This window comes from Opisthocomus hoazin, chromosome Z (genome assembly GCF_030867145.1).
Source record: "Opisthocomus hoazin isolate bOpiHoa1 chromosome Z, bOpiHoa1.hap1, whole genome shotgun sequence".
NCBI lineage: Eukaryota > Metazoa > Chordata > Aves > Opisthocomiformes > Opisthocomidae > Opisthocomus > Opisthocomus hoazin.
Window position 1 is genome coordinate 7,599,487 of NC_134454.1, and position 23,245 is coordinate 7,622,731.

General features: G+C 39.5%; 1 protein-coding gene across 2 annotated transcripts in view; it reads left to right on the forward strand.

Moving 5' to 3' along the window:
- Positions 1-22,623, forward strand: part of GLIS3 (GLIS family zinc finger 3) — a 182,163-nt gene extending 159,540 nt beyond the window's left edge. For both annotated transcript variants that reach the window (XM_075410664.1, XM_075410665.1), the window contains 4 exons: positions 1,412-1,574; positions 11,191-11,369; positions 20,203-20,385; positions 21,586-22,623. In XM_075410664.1, the coding sequence (XP_075266779.1) occupies positions 1,412-1,574; positions 11,191-11,369; positions 20,203-20,385; positions 21,586-21,722 (662 nt within the window). In that variant the 3' untranslated portion in view covers positions 21,723-22,623. The remainder of the gene's footprint in view (positions 1-1,411; positions 1,575-11,190; positions 11,370-20,202; positions 20,386-21,585) is intronic.
- The last annotated feature ends 622 nt before the right edge of the window (positions 22,624-23,245 follow it).

Genomic DNA, 23,245 nt, shown 5'->3' on the forward strand with positions numbered 1-23,245 from the left:
CCACCAGTGTGTCTCATGCCAACTTTCCCTAAACTTCAACATTACCTCTGCGGCATCCGTATTAGATGTTTTTATTCACAAAGTGATTTCCTATCTAAACTCCTGAACCTTTCCTTAACTCTGCCTTGGCCTGGTGAATATGCAGCGTGTCACAAAGGCTGGCTTGTGAGGATGAATAGCGGCTTTGCAGAAGCAGGCTGAGGACTTGGGAGAAGAGGAGAACTTTTCACCCTTTTGGTCTTGGGTAGCAACATTCAGAATTGTCACCAGTGAAATAATTTTCTTGAAGACAGATCTATGGTGTGGTTACTCCTAAAGTAGTGTTTGTTCTGCTAGGACTGCAGTATCCATGCAGGTATTTTAGCCTAGAAAGACCTTTCACCAGTGACAATGCCCTTTGGAGAACTGTTTTAAATTCTAGGATTTTATCAACAAATCTGAATCATTAGCTCCAGCATATTCACTAACATAAGTTTTATAGCTAGAATTTTATTCTGTAAACTAGGCCTAAACAATACTTTTTTATAAAGAGACTGGAGGATATGACAATCGAACAGTGAGAGATCATTTTCATGTTTTAGACAGCCTATCTAATTTGTTCTCAGGGGTCTTAAAATATTTAAGACCATATATCTGGCTGCCATTCAACATCGACATAAAACTACCTGATACAGATGTCAGTAAAAATAACTGAGTAACTGGATTTTCAGAGGGATTGGTAATCAGTGTCTTATCTTCTGACTGCCTTAGTTAAAGAACTTCTGAAAATGAGGTTGCAGGATTTGAGCTCAACTAATTAGGACATTCGAAGGAAGTCCTGTGTTGCTTCTTGTTTAACCGTCCAGAACCTTTCCTTATTTGGAATGTATACAAGAGCAACATCACAGAAAATTATGAAACTGTTAGTGCTAGTTTAAAATTTTTGTATGCATCACTGGGGAGTCTGGGGGCAATAGTAGCAATATTTGAATTTGGATTGACCTGTTCAAGAAATTCGGGATTTTTACATCTGAGGGGAAAACATAGAAAGTATTTCACTGTTTACGAAACTGTGCTTTCTGTTCACTAGCTCAAAAAAAATATGTATCTTAGGAAGTATTTGCTACCTCTTCTGCAACAGGAAGCTATAGAGGATTTGCAGCGTTATTCAGACAAAATTCCCAAGCAAGGAGCACAGCTATGTTGTGCCTGGTTTTGTGAAAGTGTCAGTTGGGAGCAGCAAAGCTGATTTTGTTATTTTTTATGTGTTGTCTTTTCTTCCCTTGGGACAGAAAGCACCATGTCAGAAAAAACAGTTAGTTGCTAAGAACAGGCACTGGAGCCTTAGGGGAGGTGTTACCCGTTAGTATTTGGTCAGTTATCAATACTATCACCTGCCTGATGAGGGTTATTTCTCTCCTTTTGCTTTCAGTGGCCGTGTTCCCCAGCACACAGACAAGTCGAAGTGGAACAGCAGCTGGGGCAGTGTCCTTGTCCCACTCCAGCAGCCACCCCTCTCTTGGATGTGACCTACAGAGTAGTCCTCTCCATCCTCCCCCCCAGTTACCTCTTCTCTCAGCTGCGGACTCAGAGAGGTAAGACCAGCCCCTGCTTTTCCCATGCTGAGCCTGGGGCAGAACTGCCTTCAGAGCTGCCAGGATCGATTGAAACTGAATTGTCAATGTCCAGAAAGTTGCTGATGGCAGGCCCCAGCTAACAGTTGCTCTGGGTATGGGTTTACCAGGGAAAGGAGAGGTGAAAGGGACACTGTTATCCCAGCCTGGGCAGGGAAGCTTTCCATCCATCTCCATTTCAGGGAGTTCCTCCAATGCCATCAGGGAGTTCCTCCAATGCCATCTTCAGAGGAGCCCAGCCATACCTTACAGAATGAGGGCCCTGTTTGTTTGTGGTAGGAGAGTCATATTCTGTCAATATTGTCTCAATACTAAGTATTTCTGCAGGAACTTGGCATTTTTTTATCTTGGCATTTTATTAAGGACAATGGATAATGAAAGAATTTTTAATTCACTGGTTTGAGAGCTTGATTTATAGTCAGTATTTATTTTATGCTGGCTAGGTACAAATCCCTTGACTTTTGCTGTTTCAATGATTTTAGATATTTCAGTGATGTGAAAGCAGATTGCTTGGAAGTCATTCAATAGTCATGTTCAGACATTCCCTAAATTATTTTCAGCAGTATCTCCAATTCTTTATATAATGTATGGTATTGTAGATTTCCACTTAGTTCATAGAACCAGAAGCCTACCAGACTGCAAGACTGAAAAGGCCTAAGCAAATAACTTTTCAGTGGAAAAGTCAGGAAGATACAACATCACACAAAATACTGAATTCTTACAGTATGTATACAGATATGTAAACATTATTTTGTTAATCTCCCTGTTTTTCAGTGCTCTAAATGATAAATTGCTGTATTTCATTAATATATTTCAAAGTGTATAATTTCCTTGAGTGACAGAAATGCCAGTAATTTGGAGAGCACAAAGTGTCCAATTACAAACCTGAAAAGAACATTCACTATATTTCAGTTACTGATAGATGAGCATAATTTCTGTGGAGGAAAGCCATACTCTCTCTGCCTTGTATCAGAAAGATGGAAGAACATTATGGATCAGGACACTGACAACAGGGGAACATACTTTTTGGTTTCAGACTGCACGTGTGAATTCAGCCAGTTCTGGAGCCACTGGAAGTTGCTGAGGTCTTTGTACTCCAGTCTGAGATGAAACTTATTGTTTCCTGATCGTTGGACCTCATCTAGTGGTTCAGTCCTTCCTCCCCGCTCTTGGCCACACAGTCCTGACCTTTTCTTCTTGCCCTGGCTCTGGCCTTCTGTGCAAACTCTGGGGCTACCCGTGCTCACCTGCCTGACCCAGGGGCTCTTCCTCCCCAGTACAGTTTTCTTTCCAGTGTGTGAACTGCCCAGCATCCATATACAACAACTGCCAGAGCAGGAGGTGACAGACAGGACAGATGAATAGTTATTACAGGGATAAATTTCATGATCTTCTCATTAACCCATTTCTGAGCCAGTTACCAGTGTAGGACCATAGTAGACGCATTTAGAATATGACTTAACTCATAAAGTCTTTGAATGCATTACAGACCTCAGGATACTACAGTACTCTACAGAATAACAATGATAAAAAGCTAGTGTGATGTACTCCTTTCTCATACATTAACTGTATACGCTCTTACTAAAAATGCCTTAAGTGTTAATTCCCATATGTTTAGCTACTTTGGATTAAAAATAGAGGTGGCAGTATCTTCATTTAGGTAGTGTGACAAATGGCAATTTAAATTCAGAAAAGAAAAAAGTATTCCAAGCGGTATTGGTTTGATTACAGAACGTATAGTACAAATTAAGGCAAACGTTTTGGAGAAAAACTAATGCAGAATCTGCATCTTGACTCTAATACAATCCACTCAGGTAGGGGCCCTGTGAGTAGACTGTCATTTATACCACGTCATGGGTGTGATGATAGCTGTGAAAATGTGAACTGAACAAACGAACACTACAGTATGCAAAGTGCTAGAGACAGCGTCTTTGAAAGATGTGAATCACCCTATTTATGCCAGTCTTACTATTGAGAGGACTGCAGAATGCAGGGGTGCAAGCAGGGGATTTGTTCCCCCCATGCTGTGTGGTTCCTGGTGCGCTGTGCATGTCTGGGATCATTCCAGAGCTAGGACTGACTGACCAGCACTTGACCTTGTGATAGCCTGCATGTGTTGGACTGGAGCTGATCCAAGCTGGCCTGGCTGCTTTGGCAACTTTGAGGGCCAGTGGGGTGCCTCTTCCATTTTGGACAGCACTCAGGTTTGTGAGTGACAGAAGCAGAAGGAAATAAGCATTTTCCCTACATCTCCAGGTACCATGCGGTAGAGAAATAATTGGAGGGCTTCTTTTGCATCTTTCTCCACCTAGATGATGGGAGGAAGAGTGTGGACTTGATTAGCCTTATTAAGATGAGAAACTGAGCCAAATGTGGGACACATCATACACTGCTTTCATTCTGTGTACAAAACTCAGTGTACACAAAGTGCAAGCCAGATGGAAGAAGCAACTTCATTTATCAAAGGAGAGCACATGCACATTTATATTTTGTTTGTTCCAGCTCTTTGATACTAACTTTCAGGGGTCCCCCAATATGAAATACTGCAACTGTTCAATGAAGGTACCAAATGGTAATGGTACCCAAAAGCATACGTATAAAAGGGAATACGTACTTGGCTTACTTTTCACTTTCTTATAAAAGAAGACATGAACATTCAATGAAGCTGAAAAAATAATCCAATTAAAACCCAGAACACAAATTTTGGGTTTATATGGCATAGTTAATGTGCAGCTCAGTGCCCCAAAATTGGTGGTGTCAAATGCTTGAAATTATTTTTTTATTATTTTTTATTACTTATTGGATTACCCAACATATACATTTTGCTTTTTAAGGCTTGCTTTTGTGCAGGAATTAGCCTGTTAACCAGTGTGAGACCAGAACAGAATTTTTCATTTGGACTTGATGTTCCAGATGATTTTTCACCTTCCTGTGAACCAGAGATAGTGGTATGTCCCTGGAGCGTGACACATCCTGGCTTGACAGGAATTTCTGGAGACTGTGTAAAACTGGAAAGAAAGACTCAGGGCCGAACTGTTCAGTTTAGCATTACTATAATGCTACAATAAGTTCTACAACAGTGCTGCTTTTAGCTTATTTGAGTGTGTGGTTATATTCCTTTTATACTATTGCTGTAAAATAATAAGTAGCTTCAAACCAGACTTCCAGAAGCAAAAGCCACTGAGAAGTTCTAACCAAGAAGTCGAGGCACCCAGTCTTCACATATTACAAAGCCCCTTGTATGTGGCATACAAGGGGCTGCCTCGAAGGAAGTCTTTATTTAAAGACTTCAGCATTGTGGTTTTGAAATCAGCAACAATAATTTCTTTCCAGGCGTGGGACACTTCAGAGGACTGTCTGCTAAGACATGATCACTATTTTTGTTAGTGAGCAAATGACACATATAAATGACAGACACTAAAGAGTGGAGGTGGCAGCTAGTCTAACCCTGAACCTGAGCCATAGAATCATAGAATCATTTAGGTTGGAAAGAACCTTTAAGAATGAGTCCAACTTCTACCTTAACACTGCGAAGTCCACCACTAAACCATATCCCTAAGTGCCACATCTACACATCTTTTCAGTACCTCCAGGGATGGTGGCTCCACTACTTCCCTGGACAGCCTGTCCCAGTGCTTGATACCCTTCCGATGAAGAAATTTTTCCTAATATCCAATCTAAACCTCCCCTGGTGCAAATTGAGGCTGTTTCCTGTTGTCCTGTCACTTGTTACTTGGGAAAAGGGTCCAACACCCAACTCGCTACAACCTCTTTTTGGAGCCAACCTAGCAAAGCTTGGAATTTTTCTCCAGCCTGTTTCCACACTTTCTTTTTTGCAAAGGCACTCTTTATCTTTTATTTGCATTTGCAAAAAACTCAGTTCTCTAATACAATACAGCCACAGAAAATGGTGAGAGAGATTTTAAAGTTGTATGTCTCTGTCTTCGCGTAATCTGTATATTGAGTTGGCAGCTTACAGCTTCCTTCCTTAAATGCCACTTTAACTTCCACTTAAATTCTCCTTTCTTCTCACCAAAGAGCATGTGGTGCTGGTCAGAAGGGCTGTTCTTACTTCCCACTGTTCTATCTTTGGGCTAGTTGGACCACTGATTTGATCTGAAATAGCAGTTCCTATGTTACTAAAGCTTGAGCATGAAAAGGATTTTTAGACACTTACTAATGACTGAAAAGAATTATATAAATTTAAAGTCTATTGGCACATGCGATCTACACCCCCAAGACACTATGGGTATAGAACCTGCTGTGGGACCATTTCTGTGCAGGGTGTGAGGCAGAGCTTGACGAGTGCAAATTCAGTGGCTGAACAAAACTATGGACAAAATGTTGTCTAAATGGTGGAACATGCTTTACTTCTCAGTGCAAAATTGAGAAAAAGCAGAGAATGAAGAAATAGCTACATCCGACATAGTTACATGTTTCCTATCTCAAATAATTCCTGCTAGTAGCATTTGGTGCCATAGTGTAGCATGGATTAATGGTAGGTAAACTATGTCTTCTCCTCTCTCCTTATTTATATGCAGATGCAGTTTCCTTTCTTTTCAATATATTTTTAACAAGCATTTAATTGCAATGAAAATGTTTTCTTTGCTCTTCCCATGCAAAGAAAATACTCCCTTCTCTTACTATTATTGCTATTATAGTACAGTATGCTGTTATCATTATTTTTGTCATGCTTTTATTCCCCTGTAGAATTTGTTTGAAACTGGAGAATAATTGGAATTAACCTTTCTCCCAGGGAACAACTAGTTGGGAAAAGTGAAACACAGAATTTGATGTAATAGGAAATAATGACGTTTTGCTACATTGGCAAAAATCAACAGTTTTTCTACAACTCTGAATCTGTACAAACAGGAAAAGCGGAAACATACAAGCCTCTTAGGGATATAAAATTGGCAGAGCTGTTCTCCTGCAGCCCAAATGGTTATTTGGTATTTGGGTTCTGAACATCTTCCTTCTGTTAAAAAGAAAATTTGGTTGTGTTAGGCGTTTTTGGTGTAATCTGGTTTATTTACCAAAAGGCAGTAAAAAGTCATAAATCCTGTTTCCTAGAATAGATTAGCAGCTTTCAAAAATTTATCAAAGTTGATTCTCTTTGACCACAAAAAAGGGTTCAGAGTAAGTTTATTTTCACACTTTTTTTTTTTAAGTAAGTTTGTTCTTACACTTTTTTCTCGTGATTCAAGGGAAGCCTTATAACCACATTTGAAATGTGCTTTCTGATATCCTATGAACATGGCTGCACAGGAAGGAGACTTGGAGAGAAGAAAGACAGAAACATGAGGGGGAATTCATAGTACCATTAGTGCTAAAAACAAGAGTTCAGAAATTCTATCTCAGATGCCAAATCGATATGATTGGCTGCCAAATTAGAGATTTTTTAAATGACTGTACACAATTTTTGTCTGCATTTTGAAATTTGAACACTTGGTGTTACTTCTTCTTTCCACCATATGTATGTGTATGTACATGCGTGTGAATATATAGCCATTAAATTAGCCACTTCTTCCATATTTCCTCACAAAGAAGGTATGTAACTCCAGTTTTCCTTTGCTGTAGTGGTTCTTACTTCTAAGTCTCTCTTGCAATCAATCATTCCCCCATTCTGCCCCCAAAATGCCAGTCTCTCATCACTCCCATACTTCTGGGCTCCTGCCTTCTGCAGGGTGAGGTTTCAAGCATTGAGGGAGGAGGACAGAAGAGCTGAAGGATTTGAGATGCTGCCTTGTGTTCCTTCTGTTGCCCTTTTCCTAATCTCCTGAAAGAAAAACTCAAGGAAAACTCAGCCTCTTGTTGCAGCTCAGAGTTGCTGTTCTCTTTCAGAAAATGGGTAAGTGAAGCAGACAGTGAGTCAAAGGGGTTTCCTTTTAAGATGGGACTGAAATCCATAAAAGACCTGGAATTTTTCTTGTCATCAACACGCTGGCTTCAGTCTTGGACCAAATTTCCTGCTCTTCCTTCTCCCATTAGGAAGGGGAGCTGGCTGCTTAGCTACAGAGAGCTCTGTGAACTGGATGCAGGTGACAACTCTTGGAGACATCATTCAGTGAAGGTGGGAGAAGCCCACTGAGAGACTGCTGTATAAACACAATGTCAAATATTTCTAGGCCAGTCGTGTACTTCCATGAGCTTCCTGAGCCTGGGGGTGTGAAACTGAATGAAGGATTGCTCGTCTAAAAGAATAGCAGCCAGGATACTTCTTAGGTGATAAGTATTTCAAATTCCTATGGAAAAAGAGGAGCATCATCAAAAAGATGTAGGTCAGGCAGAGCTTTGTATGGTAATTCACTTCTTGCTTTCCTTGTTTCCAATCAACTTGAACAGTGACATCTTGATATCACATGTATTATACCTGTCTTCACTGTCGTGGATTACAGTGGCAGTTCTGCTTGGTGGGAGGTTTAACAAAAAAGGATTTCTCTGCCATTCAGTTCTCAGTATTTTTTCCACCTACAAAAATAACCCCTTCAGCCCTTTGATGCCCAGACAATTCAGCACAGCCGGTTTTTTAATCAAGGACTTTAATCAAGGATTCTCAAAGTCCTTGAGATTCTAGGTGAAGAGACACCTTGTATATATCCTTGCTACAGTGACACAAAAGGTGGTTTCCCCATCACACCAAAGACTCATTTACAGGTGGCCAACCATGCTGAAAGAAACTATTATCAATAGTTATAAATACTATATAAACACACTATTTATACTATGTAAATACAGTATTTATACTATATAAATATTCTATTACTATTAGCTTTCCTTTTCCCTTCCTTTTCCACACATTGCTTAGATTGTGCATGTAGTTTACAACTGGACCAGCTCCAGTCGACAAATGCTAGAGTAAAATTTTCTTTCCATGTAGCCGTGACTGGTACGTATGTGCCATTTTAGCTAATCTCATCAAAACAGGTAAGCTTTGATAACTTTGTTATCTGTTTTGCTTACTACCATCCAAAAGGACACTTTTTCCTAGCTACTGTTGGAAAGGGAGAGGCTACTTGATGGGTGCAGAAATGTTCCTGCTCTGATTTTGCATCCAGCAGGCATATGGAAGGGCACCTTTCTGCAAATGTGGCTGGTTCCTGATTGCATCGGCTCCAGGGCTTGGGCACAATTCTTGGTGGTGGTTTCCAAGTGGTTACAAGCTGGTCCTGATTGTTTCAGGAACAAAATTACATTTGCAGTTCCCCCAGTAACACACTGTGATTTGTTCAAGGACAAATCTGGACTAAGACAAGTCCAAGTTTCTCTTTTGTTAGGCAGAAGGGAAGTAAAAGTAGGTAACTATAGTCACCCATATGAGTAAGCCAGGAATTCATGAAGTGATTCATAAATCATTATAAAGACCACTGAAGTCTACTAAAAAGGAGTCCTGTCTGGCTACACAAAATAGCACATTATTTTGGGGAGGGTTTTTTCGATGTTAAATCAAATGTGAAATCTGTAAAACTTTGCTTTTCGCTTAGAGTTTTGATTTTTTCCCTGTTGTTGGCTGCTGGTTATAACCATGTTTTAGAGACTAATTTTCACAAATGAATTTTGAAAACATAGAGGATGATATCCCATGTTTTTTAAAATAGTAGTAGTAATAAAAAAAACTGTGCTTTGCTCTTAATCTCTGGCAGCAGATTACAGTGTTTCTGTGTGAGTGATATACAAAGAGCTAACTCCAGTCCTTAGTCAGGAGACATATAATCAAGTAGTTGTAGGAATTTTTAAAAACCTCTGATATTTTTATCACAGTATACCTACTGATTTGTCTTTTTTAAAAAATTATTCTCTAGCCTTGTTGTGAAACACATGAATGCTTTATTCTTTTCCTCCCTATTATTTCTTTAAGTCTACCTGGAACAATGAAATATTGGATACATTAAAGACTCAATGACTCAGTAGCGGCAACCTTATTTCCTCCATCTATGTAGCATATCTGAAGTAATGTATGTCTTTATTAAGTTAATCAGCACAAAGACCATCCAAACCCTATCTAATATGCCTAAAAATGCGATTCTCAAAGATAAACAAATAGGCAGTAAATTGTCCAAAGTTCATCTTGACACATGCTATACTCTAAATGTAAATTGTGGATCTACCAGAAATGTAGTAAGAGGTTTCAAATTAGGTCTAAATCACACAGGTAATGTGTGGCAGATACTGACTCTGAGCTGCAGCATCAAAGATCTCATGTGTCTTGGATTTAAATGCGGTTATAACCTGTACGATGATCCTGTCCAGAGGTGTTCTGTAGTGCTGCTACTGCAGTTGCGCCTTCTGTTGTATTCAGGGTGAGATTACACCTCCCTTACACTTCTGCAGGAAAAACATTCTTTATGGCTAGGTTAAAAAAAAGTCGTCTAGTGTATTGAGGTCCTGTCTCAGGAGAACACAGACCAGTTCCACACTTCAGGATCCTGTCAGACTGTGTTAAGTGCAAGCACCAGTCCCTCCCAGCAGCAGCTACTGAGCACACCCACCACAGAGAAGGGTAGGTGGGTGCTCTTGCTCGGCACAGGCTTGCAGTTTGCTTTTAGGAGTGGAGAGAGAGGCTGACCTATGACAAGAATGCCACATCATTTTTCACTCACCCTCTTGCAGAAATATCTGGACTCTTTTTTGTTGGCCTTCCAGTGCTCCTCTCACAGATGGGAGAGTGGCCCTGAGCCATTCCCGAGCCCAGGCTGAACTTTCATTTACAAATTAGATCCCAGTGGTCTAGTGGGTAGTTTGGTCTTTGGGGACACAGACCAGAGCTCTTCTGATCTGCAAAAATGACCGTAGCACCTATTTGTGATGTACTTTGAGGTATGCAATTTTAAGGAAAGGTAGAAAAAAGTTGAAGTTACAAAGTCTGTAAAACCCTCATGTAAAATCCTCAAAGTAGTGTATATCCTTGTAGTGTCAGTAGTGACAGAGCTGTGCAAATCATGCCACTGAAGTGATGAACCTCTGTGGCAGCTGTACCACCCAGTTCGGTGTGAATGTTTTTCCTCGTTTGCCAGGCTTCTAAGTTGATACTTTTGAGTCCAGATCAACATTTTGATGTGGTCACACTCTGCACAGCTGGAAGCAATTTCATTTGCCTTTATGTACATTATATTGACTTCAGATTGTTTCTTTTCAGATAGCTGTGTGTAACATACAAAGATTTCTAGACCTTGAAACCTGAACCTGGACCTGAACCTAACATCTAACTCCTCAGTGTCCAATGACCAGAACTGACTGCTCACTTCCAGTGGGGAAGGACAGCTATTTATTGACAGATACAGTTGATACAAAGCCTTGCAATGAGACAGCTAGCAATGCCTCAGAAATCAGGTCCCCCATAGGGTATCCTCATATTATGACTTAAACCCACACACAGAAGTTAGAAGGAGTTTTCCATTATAAGGGTACAATTTAGCCTTTTAATTTCCCATTTGTTAAGTCTAATGATATGTCATTTGAAAATACATCTTCTCTGTATCTGGGGTGCAAACTGTTCTTTTACAGTAATCTAAGAAAGTAGAAACAAACTCTAGCTCTTATCTGTTGGAGATTTTACAGTTTTATGTTTCTGAACTCCTAGATTTGTTGCTCCGGCTTCTCCTAACCACATGAGCCCCCACAGAATTTCAGTTCCACACCACATGATGCAGAGACGGACTCCACAGCCTCCCCACCTTCAACAGCCTACAGGAATGCCTCTAAAGACATACCAGCCAGCAGGAAACCCTTCTGTTCAACCAAATAGCCTCCACATCCAAGGTAAGAAGGAAGAATCTTCATTACTGATGTTAGTTGTTTGCCACTGCTGCTTGGCTTCAAATTAAGTGCTTCAAAGGTTGGTGCTGGTATTTTTAAGGCACCTTTCCTTTTGAAAGACCCTGGGATGACCCTGCCTTTAGACTTCCTTAAATTTCTTAGCTTAGCTAATTGTTGTTTATCTTACTATGGAGTAATGGGTTTCTCTTCAGATTAATTTTCAGAGCTGTTGTTGAAATAGAACTGCAAATAATTCTGTGATGGCCTCTGCTTTTAATTTTCGAATGTTATGTTTCTAATCCCTCCTGATTTTACACATAAAGTGTTACCAGGTTTTCAAGAGGTGGAATATTTTTTTCCTTGCATTTGTGAGGGATGGAGATCTCTACTCTTATTAGCATACACATCTCTTACAGCTGTGTTCCCACTTGCGCTGTGTAAACAGGTTCTACAAGACTTCTCTCTCCCTCTTTGTTCAATCAAATATAAATTTCTGTAGCCAAGAAGAAAATTAACAGCAGCTGAAAACAATGTTGGATTGTTTTGGGGTTTTTTGCTAGCTGGTATGGAGCCTGAATGGTAATTACCTTAACATTTCAGAAATGTGTTGACAGCAGTAGTGCTGTTTCCTGTCAACTGTTTAAATATATGGTTTGCCATATTTACATACACAAGGTACATAGCACACTAGACTTTTATGGGCTTTGGGATTCTGCTTTTTGATCAGGCTTCTTGAGAATTATCACAGTAGATACCATCACGGAAACATCTTAAAACAACTAAGGATTCTTTTATTTTCTTCCACTGATGGAAGCAGTCTCTCTAGGCAAAGGCATGAAATAGGGTGCTGAGGCATCTCTTAGAGTTCAGGAGTGTGAAGGGGAGAAAGTAAGATGCCTGTCCTGTTTTGTTCTTCTTATCATACTAGACTACATGTGAGCAGCTTTTCTTTTCCAGTACTGATCGGTGCATCCTGTACAGTGCCAATTAGTACTAGAAGAACATGAAATTTACTAATGGATGTAAACAGTTATTGTTGGCTTTCCCTATTTTCTGATTAAAGTCTCACTAATAATCGAGGGCAAACAGAGTGCAGGATGAAATTATTAGTATACTGTTCATTGTCATATAACATATGCAAAGACATGCCAGAGCAGGCCCCATAAATTCCTAGCATATGGGGCATGAAGGGATCAGGTTAGCACCTTCCTATTTCCACAGTACAGTACATTTTACTCAGTTCCTTTTTTTGCTAAATATTTGGCAAGAACTCATCTTCCAGAAAGGCGTCAGACATTAAGGTCTGTCTTCCTGCTTGCAACAAAAACTGTCTTTGAGTGCATAGATGGTTTTACCACCCTTTTGCTCTTATTGTCGTGGGAGCTTCAGTAGTTATAGAAGCCAGGATCACAACCAATTGCTCCAAAGTTGAACAGTTTCCAAAGAATCCTGCCTCCCAGGGGCTCACAGATCACCTCAGACTGGTTGCTGCTCCACAGAGGACTTGCACTGGCTGGTGTACCTAGCTCCATGTCTGCTTGCGCATCTTCTCTTTAGGGCACGCCAGAGTGATGCTACTGTGTTCTCCTCGCCCCCTCTTACAGTCCAAAGAGGAATTTTAAAGTACAAAAGACATGCATCATTAAAACCATTATAAGAAGAATGCTCAGTAGAGAGACCCTCATCTGGGCAAATGTCACATATGGACTGAGGCCCCATTCCACATCCAAATTTAAGACAAAGCTTAATACTACCTTCTGAGTGAATCAAAAAAATGGATAACTTGAAGGGCTTGTGGTTTCAGCCTAAGCTGAAAATAGACATTGCTGGCAGGAATTACATACATATAGGTAGCAAGTCGAAGTTGCGGTTGTAAAGATCTTTGCACTTTAAACTGGTAGGAGGATAATGTAGGTTGAACTTTAGGGTGAAGGTTTTTTTAGCATTGAAAGATGCAATACACTGCAATACAACAGCCACAGCAGGGTATTAAATGTTCTTTCAAGGATTAAGTAACCTATTGTGGCTATAAGAGATACTTTGTCAGAATGTCCTCCCTCCAATTTAAGCACAGCTGTCTCACTCCTTCGTGTTACACTGAAAATTTCGTTTGTCCTGTGTGCCTGAAAGGCTTGCCTAAACTCTCCCTTTCAAAAGCAAACGTTTCAAGAGTTCATGGTCGTGTTTTCCCAGCAGCAATACAAAGATTGCTATCTTCCTTGGTGACATCACAAGAACGTACTAAAATGCCAGTGTCTGTGGGAAGCACTGGTAGTTTCTGCCTCCTGCAGTTCATAACCTGTCTTTTCATGATTTAAAGTGCTGTAGTTGTAGCCACTTCAGCTCAGTCCGCTACCAAACAATGGTGACATTTTTGTCTCAATATGTAGTCTTAAGCTTGTCAACTCCATTTAAATTGGCTGTAGTGAAGAAGAAAGAGTTTCATTGCCCGAAAGCTTTTTGAAGAAAACAAGTTCTAAACAGGCTCCCTTACTGAAAGCCTGAGTATCTTAAAAGCTCATGGAGATCTCAGAGCACTATCCTTTAGAAAGAAATGATGTAGGAGATCCAAGACAAGCCTCTTATATCTAATAGCTACTCGTGTTGTGAAACTGCTTTTTCTTGCAAGAACATTGTCTAAAGTCCAGATTTCATTATTTATTCTGAATGATATTCAGCATCAGACACACAGTAATGTCAGAGAGGGCTTTTTATTGCCTTGGTTGATGTTATATAACAGGCTAAATATTCCCTTTCCTTCTTCTTGTGAAATTCACAATTTCTCTTGCTGCATCGGATGCTTGGCAGTGATGATGTTACACAACTCACTGAGCTGCAGAACTAAAGCTCTTCTTTTTCTTTCATTAGACTTCAGTATCTTTTATTAGATCACCATAGGCAGCAAATCTGAAACTATCCTGAATTGGAGACTGGAGTGACAACTTCCCAGCTTGATGCTGTTGTACACCATTGTACTATGTTGGTAGACAGAATAGAAGACTGTGCAGGTCCTGGAAATCTCCAACAGTTGGCCCAGGATGTGTATTGTACTGCTGAGTCTTTCCAGCCAAGAAAAACTACAGGGATCTCAACAGAGGCAGCTGAAGACACAGGCATCTGCAGCACACAGGCAGCTGCTCTGAGTATTCTAGTCTAAGGTATTCTTCTGAGACAAGTCTGAAGAGATGCGTGAGGTAGGAAAGAAAAGAACAGCAACAGAAACTCCTCCTTCACAGTGAGCAAGCTTCTTGTGCTTATAGTATAGAGTGAGGTAAAGCTCCTTTGGGCATGGACGTAGCTGACTTGATTTTGGATGCTTCTGATACTGCGCTAGGCATTTTTGCACTAGCAGTCTGACTGTCCTTTAAAATTGTGCCTGTAACTCATGTCATATGTGTTTGTGAGTTAAGCTGATGACCAATGCTGGCTAAGTAATGCAGTAAAAAAAAAAAAGTATTCAGTAAAAAAAAAAAGTTGCCATTTCTTTAAAAAAATTTCTTTAAAAAAAATGTTAGCTGCTATGAGTTAGCTATACTAGTGTGTGTACGCAGGCAGCTCTACTAGTAACAGTTATCTTTCAGTTACAAATGATCAGATTTAAATAAACAGAAAACATTTATAGTTTCGCACATTTGCAAGTAAGTCTGGCAGTACAATAAGTGACTTGTATCTCTGTCTTACTCTTTCTTTTCCTTTTGTTCTTCACACTCAGATGGTACCAGATGATTATGTGATGTTTGTGTAATTGACCTAATGGACCCTGTAGAAATATACTGCAGAGGAACACAATTGTGAAGTAGTTCAGGCCAAAGATAGCTGGAATTTTTACTTACCATAGCAGTAAAGACTACTCATGTATGATTTGTATTTCTTAATGGCAGTTATAATGATTTTCTTGAGAAAATATTCTGTCTTTGTGGTGCCAGGCAGAGAGCTGACTGAGGAGGAAATACGTGTCTGTCAGAAACTTTTCACCTTATGGAAATTATAACTGTGGCAGTCATTCATTACATATCTGTGATGAAATCATTCTCCACATCAGTGCAATGGGATCAGGACTCTGTCACAAACTTATGTGGACCATGATTTCAGCTGTGAATTTGAGGTGGGCTGTGTACCTGGGATTTTCAGATGCACAGCATCTCTCAGGATGAGACTCTGTATGTGATAAAGAACAAGAGCTTCTTGCTTTTAGAATGGATTCTGCAGCATACAGCTATTTTATCATATTTAAAATTATTTTACTTTCCTCAGGAAGTAATGCTATTATGCCAGAAAAAGAACTGTTTATTCTGTATCTTGACATCATGGATCTTGGCTATGGTGTACTGATTCAGAGAAACACAGTTGACATAACCTTGTGCGTGTGTGTGTGTTTTAAATAGTTTAATAAGAGAGCAACTGATACAATCCAGAGCTGTAGTCCTGAGAAGAAATGTTCAGTTGCTGGAACTTCAGTAGTGAACCTGTTTGCTTTTTTTATTTTTCCAGTACTGCATGAAAACACAGAAAACTGGTGCTACGGGTAGTTCACTAACAGATAGTTTCAAACGAGGGGCCAGCTATAGTCAAGGTCTAGGCACGGAATTGCATATGGTTTCATGTTATCCTACATTCAGCAGTAGTGTAGATTATCTTGAGCATGGAACCATGTGGATAAAGGAAAGAGCTCCTGATACCAAGTTAGGACATTTTGCTGTGTCATGTTTGGGCTCCAGTTCAAAGACCTCTACACTGTGACCTGATGCACTGCAGACATGGACAAAGACATTTAGAACAGTGCTAAATAACAGAGGGGAAGAGAATGATGTATGCTGTGTTCTGCTCTTTCCGGTTTATGGTTCTCCGTTTTGTAAGGTGGATATTTATTACACTGAATCATGAAAAGAACATGGGTCTCGGAAAGGTGAATTATTTTTGTGTGCTCTCTTTCCATCTTGAAAAATTATTTGGGGGTTGGTCAGTTAATGAAAGTGCTTTGCGCACTTCCCTGGTTCTTTCTGCCATATAGTGGTTAAGGTACGAATGGGTCAAAGTTTGTAAGACTTTGCTAGATCATATTCTTTTGCTTGAGCAGGGAATGAGCAAACACAGAGGATGTGACTCACAATAGCTCAACCCCAAGGTAAGTAGTTTTTCTGCCAGACTTCAGCTAGCAATAGTCAAAGTTATTGCCAGATTGTTCTGCATCGGGAACAGGCTGCTGTGAGAAAGGCACAAACAGAATAAGCACAGAGAAATGTGAAAGGACATTTCTGCATGTGTCTTGAAGGGTCTTGCCAGCTGGCTCAGACTACTACAGATTGAAATAATTGTTTCTGGTAACTAGTCTGACTCAACAGTAAACTTTCACAGTGTGTCCTATTGCTGGTTGACAGAAAAGTTGATTTTGAAAGCTCCTTTTAAAGGAGGAAAAAATTATCAACAGCTGTGTAGCTTTTAAGTCAAGTTTTGAATGGCTATTGTTTTTTCTTTCATTTTATTTTATTTTACAGTTGATTCTTAAATGTCAGGACTGAGCATTTAAGGATCCATGGGTTGTAAATTCCTAACATGCTTTGCAGTCTGACTCAGTTTTGTTGCAGTTAAACTTTAAAAGAAAAAAAAAGATTGAAACCGTCATCTTACAGCTAGGCCTGAAAAGTGCCTGCAGGTCCTGCAAAAGACAATGAAATCTATGAGCATTCAGCCTCTCCAGAGTGAGCACAGAATCTGCAAATTGTGCCTGCTGTGGAAAAGGACCCATGATTCTGCTTTTTCTTTCTTTTTTTCTTTTACTTTCGTGGTTTTTTTCTTTCTTTTCTTCTTTTAAATGAAGTCAAAAAACCTCTTTTTTAATGCAGATTTTCAGACTTGATACTGGCAATTGTTTCAGTGTTCTTTTCACGTTACTGTTTGCCTGATCTAAACTCTTGTTATGTATGTGTAAATTAGGCATTTATCTCATTGTGTACACAGAGGTGTCTTGCAAGACTACTAAATAAAATGCAAAGGCTGTGTTTCACTTACTGTTGTTACCTAGGCCTCCCCATAAGGTCTCTTCTTTCTGGGTGCAGTTCAGACTGTCTTTTGCTGTCCATAGTAACAGCCTATTCTGATGTTTTTAAATAGTGAGTTTTCTGTTTCAATTCAAGCACATCTTATGCATGCCAACATTTGTATGTTTCCTTACAGAGACCACAGAAATTAGTCTCAATTTAAATATAATCAGGATCACAAAACTCCTAAATCATCCATCCTTCCTCCCACTTGGCAGAAAATCAGTTATGTCACATAAAGTGATACAGCATGTTTTCCACTACATCTTTCTCCTTTCTCCGTCTCTATTCTTTATGAAATGCATTTTCTGTAGATAAACACTCAGTCTGGCTTTATCAAATAAGAGTCCTATGTCCACGCTTCCGTAGGAAAGTTAATGGAAATACACCTAGCTCCTAACCACAATCCAGAAAAATTTTGCCAAGTGTCTTGTGTTCATAACATGCTTCTAAGCATAGACTATCCCTGTGAAGGGATTTGAGGTTGGAAGGTTTGTTTGGGCTGGGGTGTGGAACTGCAGCAATTTTTGTTCTTAAAATACTTTTTATTCGTAAGTCAAAACTAGATGCCCCATGCAAGGCATTTCTAATTACTAGCAATGAATGAATAGGGCAATAGTTACATTCAGTTGTCATATAATATCCAAGATATTTATACATGTCCATCTCAAATATCCATAGGTTGTGAATCCATGTTTCATGCTTCCCGTGAAAGGATCTCTGTTTATGATCTCCTGTCCTCTGGGATATCTTCTTGATCCTTTCTGAACTGTTAAATGGTACTGAAAGGCCTTTTGTCGTATGCTGCCAACCCAAACATGCCATTACTTTTAGGGAGGGACATGAGCTTTTCATTCTGTCAACTAATCTGCTTACTGCTCATGGTTTGTTACTGCTTATGGGCATCAGTAGATCCCAGGCGTGAAAGCTGAATGTCTGGTACTAAATATGCTTTCCGAACTATACAGTATGGATGTACTGAGACTAATTCTTCAACACATGGAAGAATGAACTTGAGCTGGCTCTCTCTGTAACTATCCAGATTAGGATTCCTTGTTCCCTCCTAGTACTAAATGCTCTTTGAAGTCAAGTCTGTGAACATTTATAATCACTGAAAGCAACAAGGTTTCCTCCTATTCCATAATATCCAAAAGACAATAAACAGATGCTTGAGAGGGCAGTCATTGAAGTTCTTTAATTGTAAGCCAGCATCTGCAGTACGGAGTTTATATGCAGAAGATGCATTGAATGATGTTTTTTTTCCCCTTTATGCCTTTGTTTCCAATGATGCTGTTTTAATGGTTTAGAGAAAGGTTTGTTTTGTTTCTTTTTATTGACCTTTCTACACTAAAAGGAAATTCAGCTGGAAGGACTTTGTAACATGGATGTTGGTTAACTAGACTGGCTAGAGAAGACAGCCCTGCACGCCAGCTTTTTCTATTGACAGTGAAGTCTCCAGAATAAACTTGAGACACAGGAAATTCCTTAAGACGCTTTCTGAGGCAGGGGTTCATTTTTCTGACAGCGGCTTTTTGGTATGACTTGCCACAACATAGTCTTCATCAAGAGAATAACACATCAGCCCTTAAGCAATAAGCTGTTTGCTAATAAAATCTTCAGGGACTGTATCACTCCTGGGCCTATTTTTGGACAGTCAAGGCCTACAATTTCTGTGTAACACCTTGGACATAATGTACTGTCTTTTTCTTTATTCCTTTATGCACATAAAGAGAGTGGTGAGAACAAGGAGCCACTGCACTGGCAGAAAGGAGCTCGATTCACAGTTTTTCTTAAAAGAAAAATATGTATACATTGTAATACTGAATTTATAATGGTTTCATTTCTGACATATACTCTTAAGAACATATTATGGAAAACATAAATAAATGCATACCACAGTCTTTCAGCTATAAAAGCCATCCTTCAGACTGTGAGCAAAATCTCCAAAGCTTAGATTTAGTGGTGGTCTTTTAAGGTGGAGATAAGACCTTGCTTCCATGAGAAAAATGTTCAGGCCAGCCTACTGCAGAACATCTGTCTGTGCCTCTTAGATTGCATATGTGTACCTGTTTTACCAAGAAGCGTGGGTTTGGTTATATAAATATATATTTTGGCATGAACTTGAATGGGAATTTACTCAGTGCTTATATGCCTCTCTCAAATATCACTTAAGGAACAAAAAACAGCTTAAAGAACAAAACCCTGGTGGGGACGTTTTGTGTTATGTGACACAATGGTGTCAATTCTCTTCCATGTGAACTCATTGCTACTGACGAGTGGGTTTGACTCTCAACCAGTACTTAGAAACAGCAGCCCCATGGATCATCAGCTGGCAGCCCTTCCTAGTCTCATATCCCTGTCCCCGCTATCAGCCAGCTGTCTTGGCATCAGTGACAGACCCTCAGATTTTATTCAGATCCTACTTGGGTAATCTTCCTTTATTGTGAATTAAGCATTTTCTTAGATTTTTCAGGCAGCAGCCCAGTGTGAAATCTGGAGAGTACCAGTTCAGACAGCAGGAAATTTCCTGAAAAATTTCAGCTTCTAGCCAGTCAGTGCCTCTCACAAGTCATGCTGAAATTAGGATATCCATGAAACAGATTGTGTTCAGAATTAGTAGCAATGGGAAGAAGTCTTAGAGAGCTTCATATCAAAACTGCTTTATTGGTGGAGAATAATTGAAGTCCTGGTGCTACTGCAGTTGACATTTTTATTATTCTCATGGCCACGGTTCCACGTGTTAGCCCTTGTATCTCTGTCCAGGTATTTTACTGACCACTTTCCTCTCCTTGTTGTAGGTTTTTATGGGCAGCTTCAGACTTTCTGCCCTCCACACTGTACTGACACTCAGAAGAATGTACAACATGGTGTTTCTTGCAATACGGTTCCTCCTTTTGAAGACTGCTTAGTTCCGACATCTGTGGGCCAGGCAGGGCTTGGAATTTTCCATCGAACTTTTTCGGCTCATTCTGGTATTACAGGTAAATGACAGGGGGCTTTGTGGATGGTTGTGTACAGTTTGTGGACTTTGACAGATCTGCTTGAACTGTGTATGTGACTGGGATTCTGTCATGACAGACTTGACCCTTCACAAAGAGGAGACAGTTTTCAGACCTTTGTGGAGTGGTTGGTACTGGGACTCAGTCACCATGGGTCATAGTAACATCTGGCTGTGTGCAGACTGCACACTGTTGAGAGCTTCTCAAAGTTCTAACCTCTGGGGGTGAAACAGTCACTAGCTTATGTATTTGCTTTGAAATACAGTCCGTTGAGCCCTGTGTGATATTTACACAGCCACTCCACTCTGCTGTAAATATTGTAGCAGGGAACTGAGATGATTCAAACCACTGATTTTCCTTTATGCATGTTTGATTTTTCTCAGTCTTGAATTTTATTTATTCATATTACCATGACAAGAACTGCCTGGGTGCACAATTTTCTGTGCACACTTGACTTAGTCTCTGCCTCCTGAAAAGTACTTAAGGGGCTTGCATGATGTTCTGGAAGGGTGAGTTACCTCTGTTCAGAGGTTCAGCACAAGACAGTGGGCCTAATCTTAGGGCCTAAGCACAACTGATGCCCAAGTCTTTTATTGTCCTTCCACACAGGATGATTTCACTTAACATTTATTGTGCTTTGAAACCTGTTCTATGTCTTGGTTCTTCAGTGGTACATTAAAAAGCCAATGCACCTGTAACTTTAAAGACACATCTCACACTATGTAAAAATGCAATCCAAAAGATGGGAGTTTTTCTGCAAACAGTTACTCTTGTGCTTACTACTATTGCTTGTAGAACTTCGCCATTTCTGTGCCAGGGTCTGCTTTACAGCAAATGAGTTCTGCAATATTTTATTGCTTCTTATCATATGTTGGGTATGATGAAATTTGATAAGTGAGCATGAAGTTTATTTTAAAATTTATCACAGTTTTAGCACCCATTAAGTGGGCAAGTGTTAGTTGTGATGAAATCTGTTGTACTTTAGACTCAACTATGACAGAACTGAAATTCCTCCCTTGGTAAGCAGTAAGTTATGTAATTATTAATTTCATGCATATGTTGGTTTGTTTAGTTGGTTTGTCTGTCTGGTTTAATGCCATTTCCAGTTCTCTGCATAAGTATTAGGACATTCTCCATAATAGAGCTATCTTAGTTAATTAATTATTTTTGTATTTTTTCCAGTTTATGACTTTCCAGCAGGGTCCACAGGTATCTTTGGTGATTCAGCTCGCAGCATGTCAGAGGATAGCAGTTTCCTACAAGTAAATGCAGTGGATCGTTGTTCTAGCCAGCTTTCTTCTGTTTACACTGAAGGATAAAGTAATATAAATCTAGTTACAAGAACTTGATTCATTTCATCTTTTCTCTCCATGAAACTGCCATGTATGTATGGGGATATGGGTTGATATACATACATAATGGAGAGGAAAAAAACAATCACCAAGCATTCATCATGTAATCAAGCAGTCAACTGAGAAAGAATGTTTGGAGCATGCAAGCTTTGCCAAAACCTTAGGAATTGTTTCTTCTCATTTGTGGCACAGCAAATCTACCGTTTTCTTCTTTCTTCTTTTCAATTTCTCAAAGGGAATTCACAGACTGAATAAGAAAACTGCTTGTTGGCTGTAATCCTTTCAAGCTGAATGAGTGGACTTACTGAAGAACACAGCTTTAGAAAATTCCTTTTTAAAAAAAAAAAAGGAAAATAAGTAAAACCAGAGCATACTACAAACATTTCAAAGGCACACAGCTTTTTGCACAACCTGTTCGCATGTAAAGCTTCCAAAGTTGAACGCACACCATCATTAAAAAGGGAGAGAAATTAGACATACATCTTGGCACTACCCGTTGAAGGCATTGGTGCGGCTTCATTTTGGAGCCAAAGGTGATTGATACTGGATTTCTTGTAGGCCTTCATTTAGGTGTCTTTTCCTCCCCTCTGTATTTTAAATCATACAATATGGCCATTGCTATTTTTCCATATTACTTCTGACCCACTGCTTTATGCAATGAACAAGAAGGGTTAAATGCACTACATGAGAAGGTATGTGAACTTTGTCTGTATTTAGCACAGCTGCTAGGTAAGAATGTTTTAACTTTCTGTTGATTTTTAATTCTGTAGTAGAGCTTTATTGCTGTATGTGCTATAATACTCTGTAGGAAGGTTTAAAATACCCTGTAGAAAGGATTCTTCCTTAAATTCCACAGATGCTTTTAAAGGCAATCTGTACTGATTCCATTCAATTTTTGTTGCCCTAAGGTTTTTCATTTCCGTAACACATTTTCAGGAAGAAGAGCTACTCTTAAAGTTGCTATGTTCCTTCTGGTTATTTAGAGATGTAAAACTGAACGGGTTTGGTGGTTTTGATTCTTCTACTCAATGTCAGGCTCTGGTCCTCAAATTTAGTCCAGAATGCAAGCAACTGAGGTTTCCCTTCATGAAAGCTGCAAGGGTATGAGCTAAAAATAGTGTTTTGCAGTGATGTGTCATGACTATGATCCTTTAGACCTTGGGAGCAACTCTTACATTATGTAAGACTGAGTTTTCAGGTTATTAATCCTATTCATCGATTTTGTGGACTTCTTAGTGTATAGTGTGCATCTTAATATTCTCATGACCTGATTTAATAAGAAGGAAAAAAATTCAAAGTTCATTCTTACAGGCTAGACCATAACTATGCTTCTGAAATCACTTCTCTAGAACAATGAACTTCAAAAAATATTTATACAAACATATTTTTATCCTGAGAAGCTTTTGAGAGTTGTTCAGTGCAGTCTGGGTCAAATTCATAATTTAATTTGCCATTATGTTGCATAGATGAATTAGTATGTTTCTAAACAC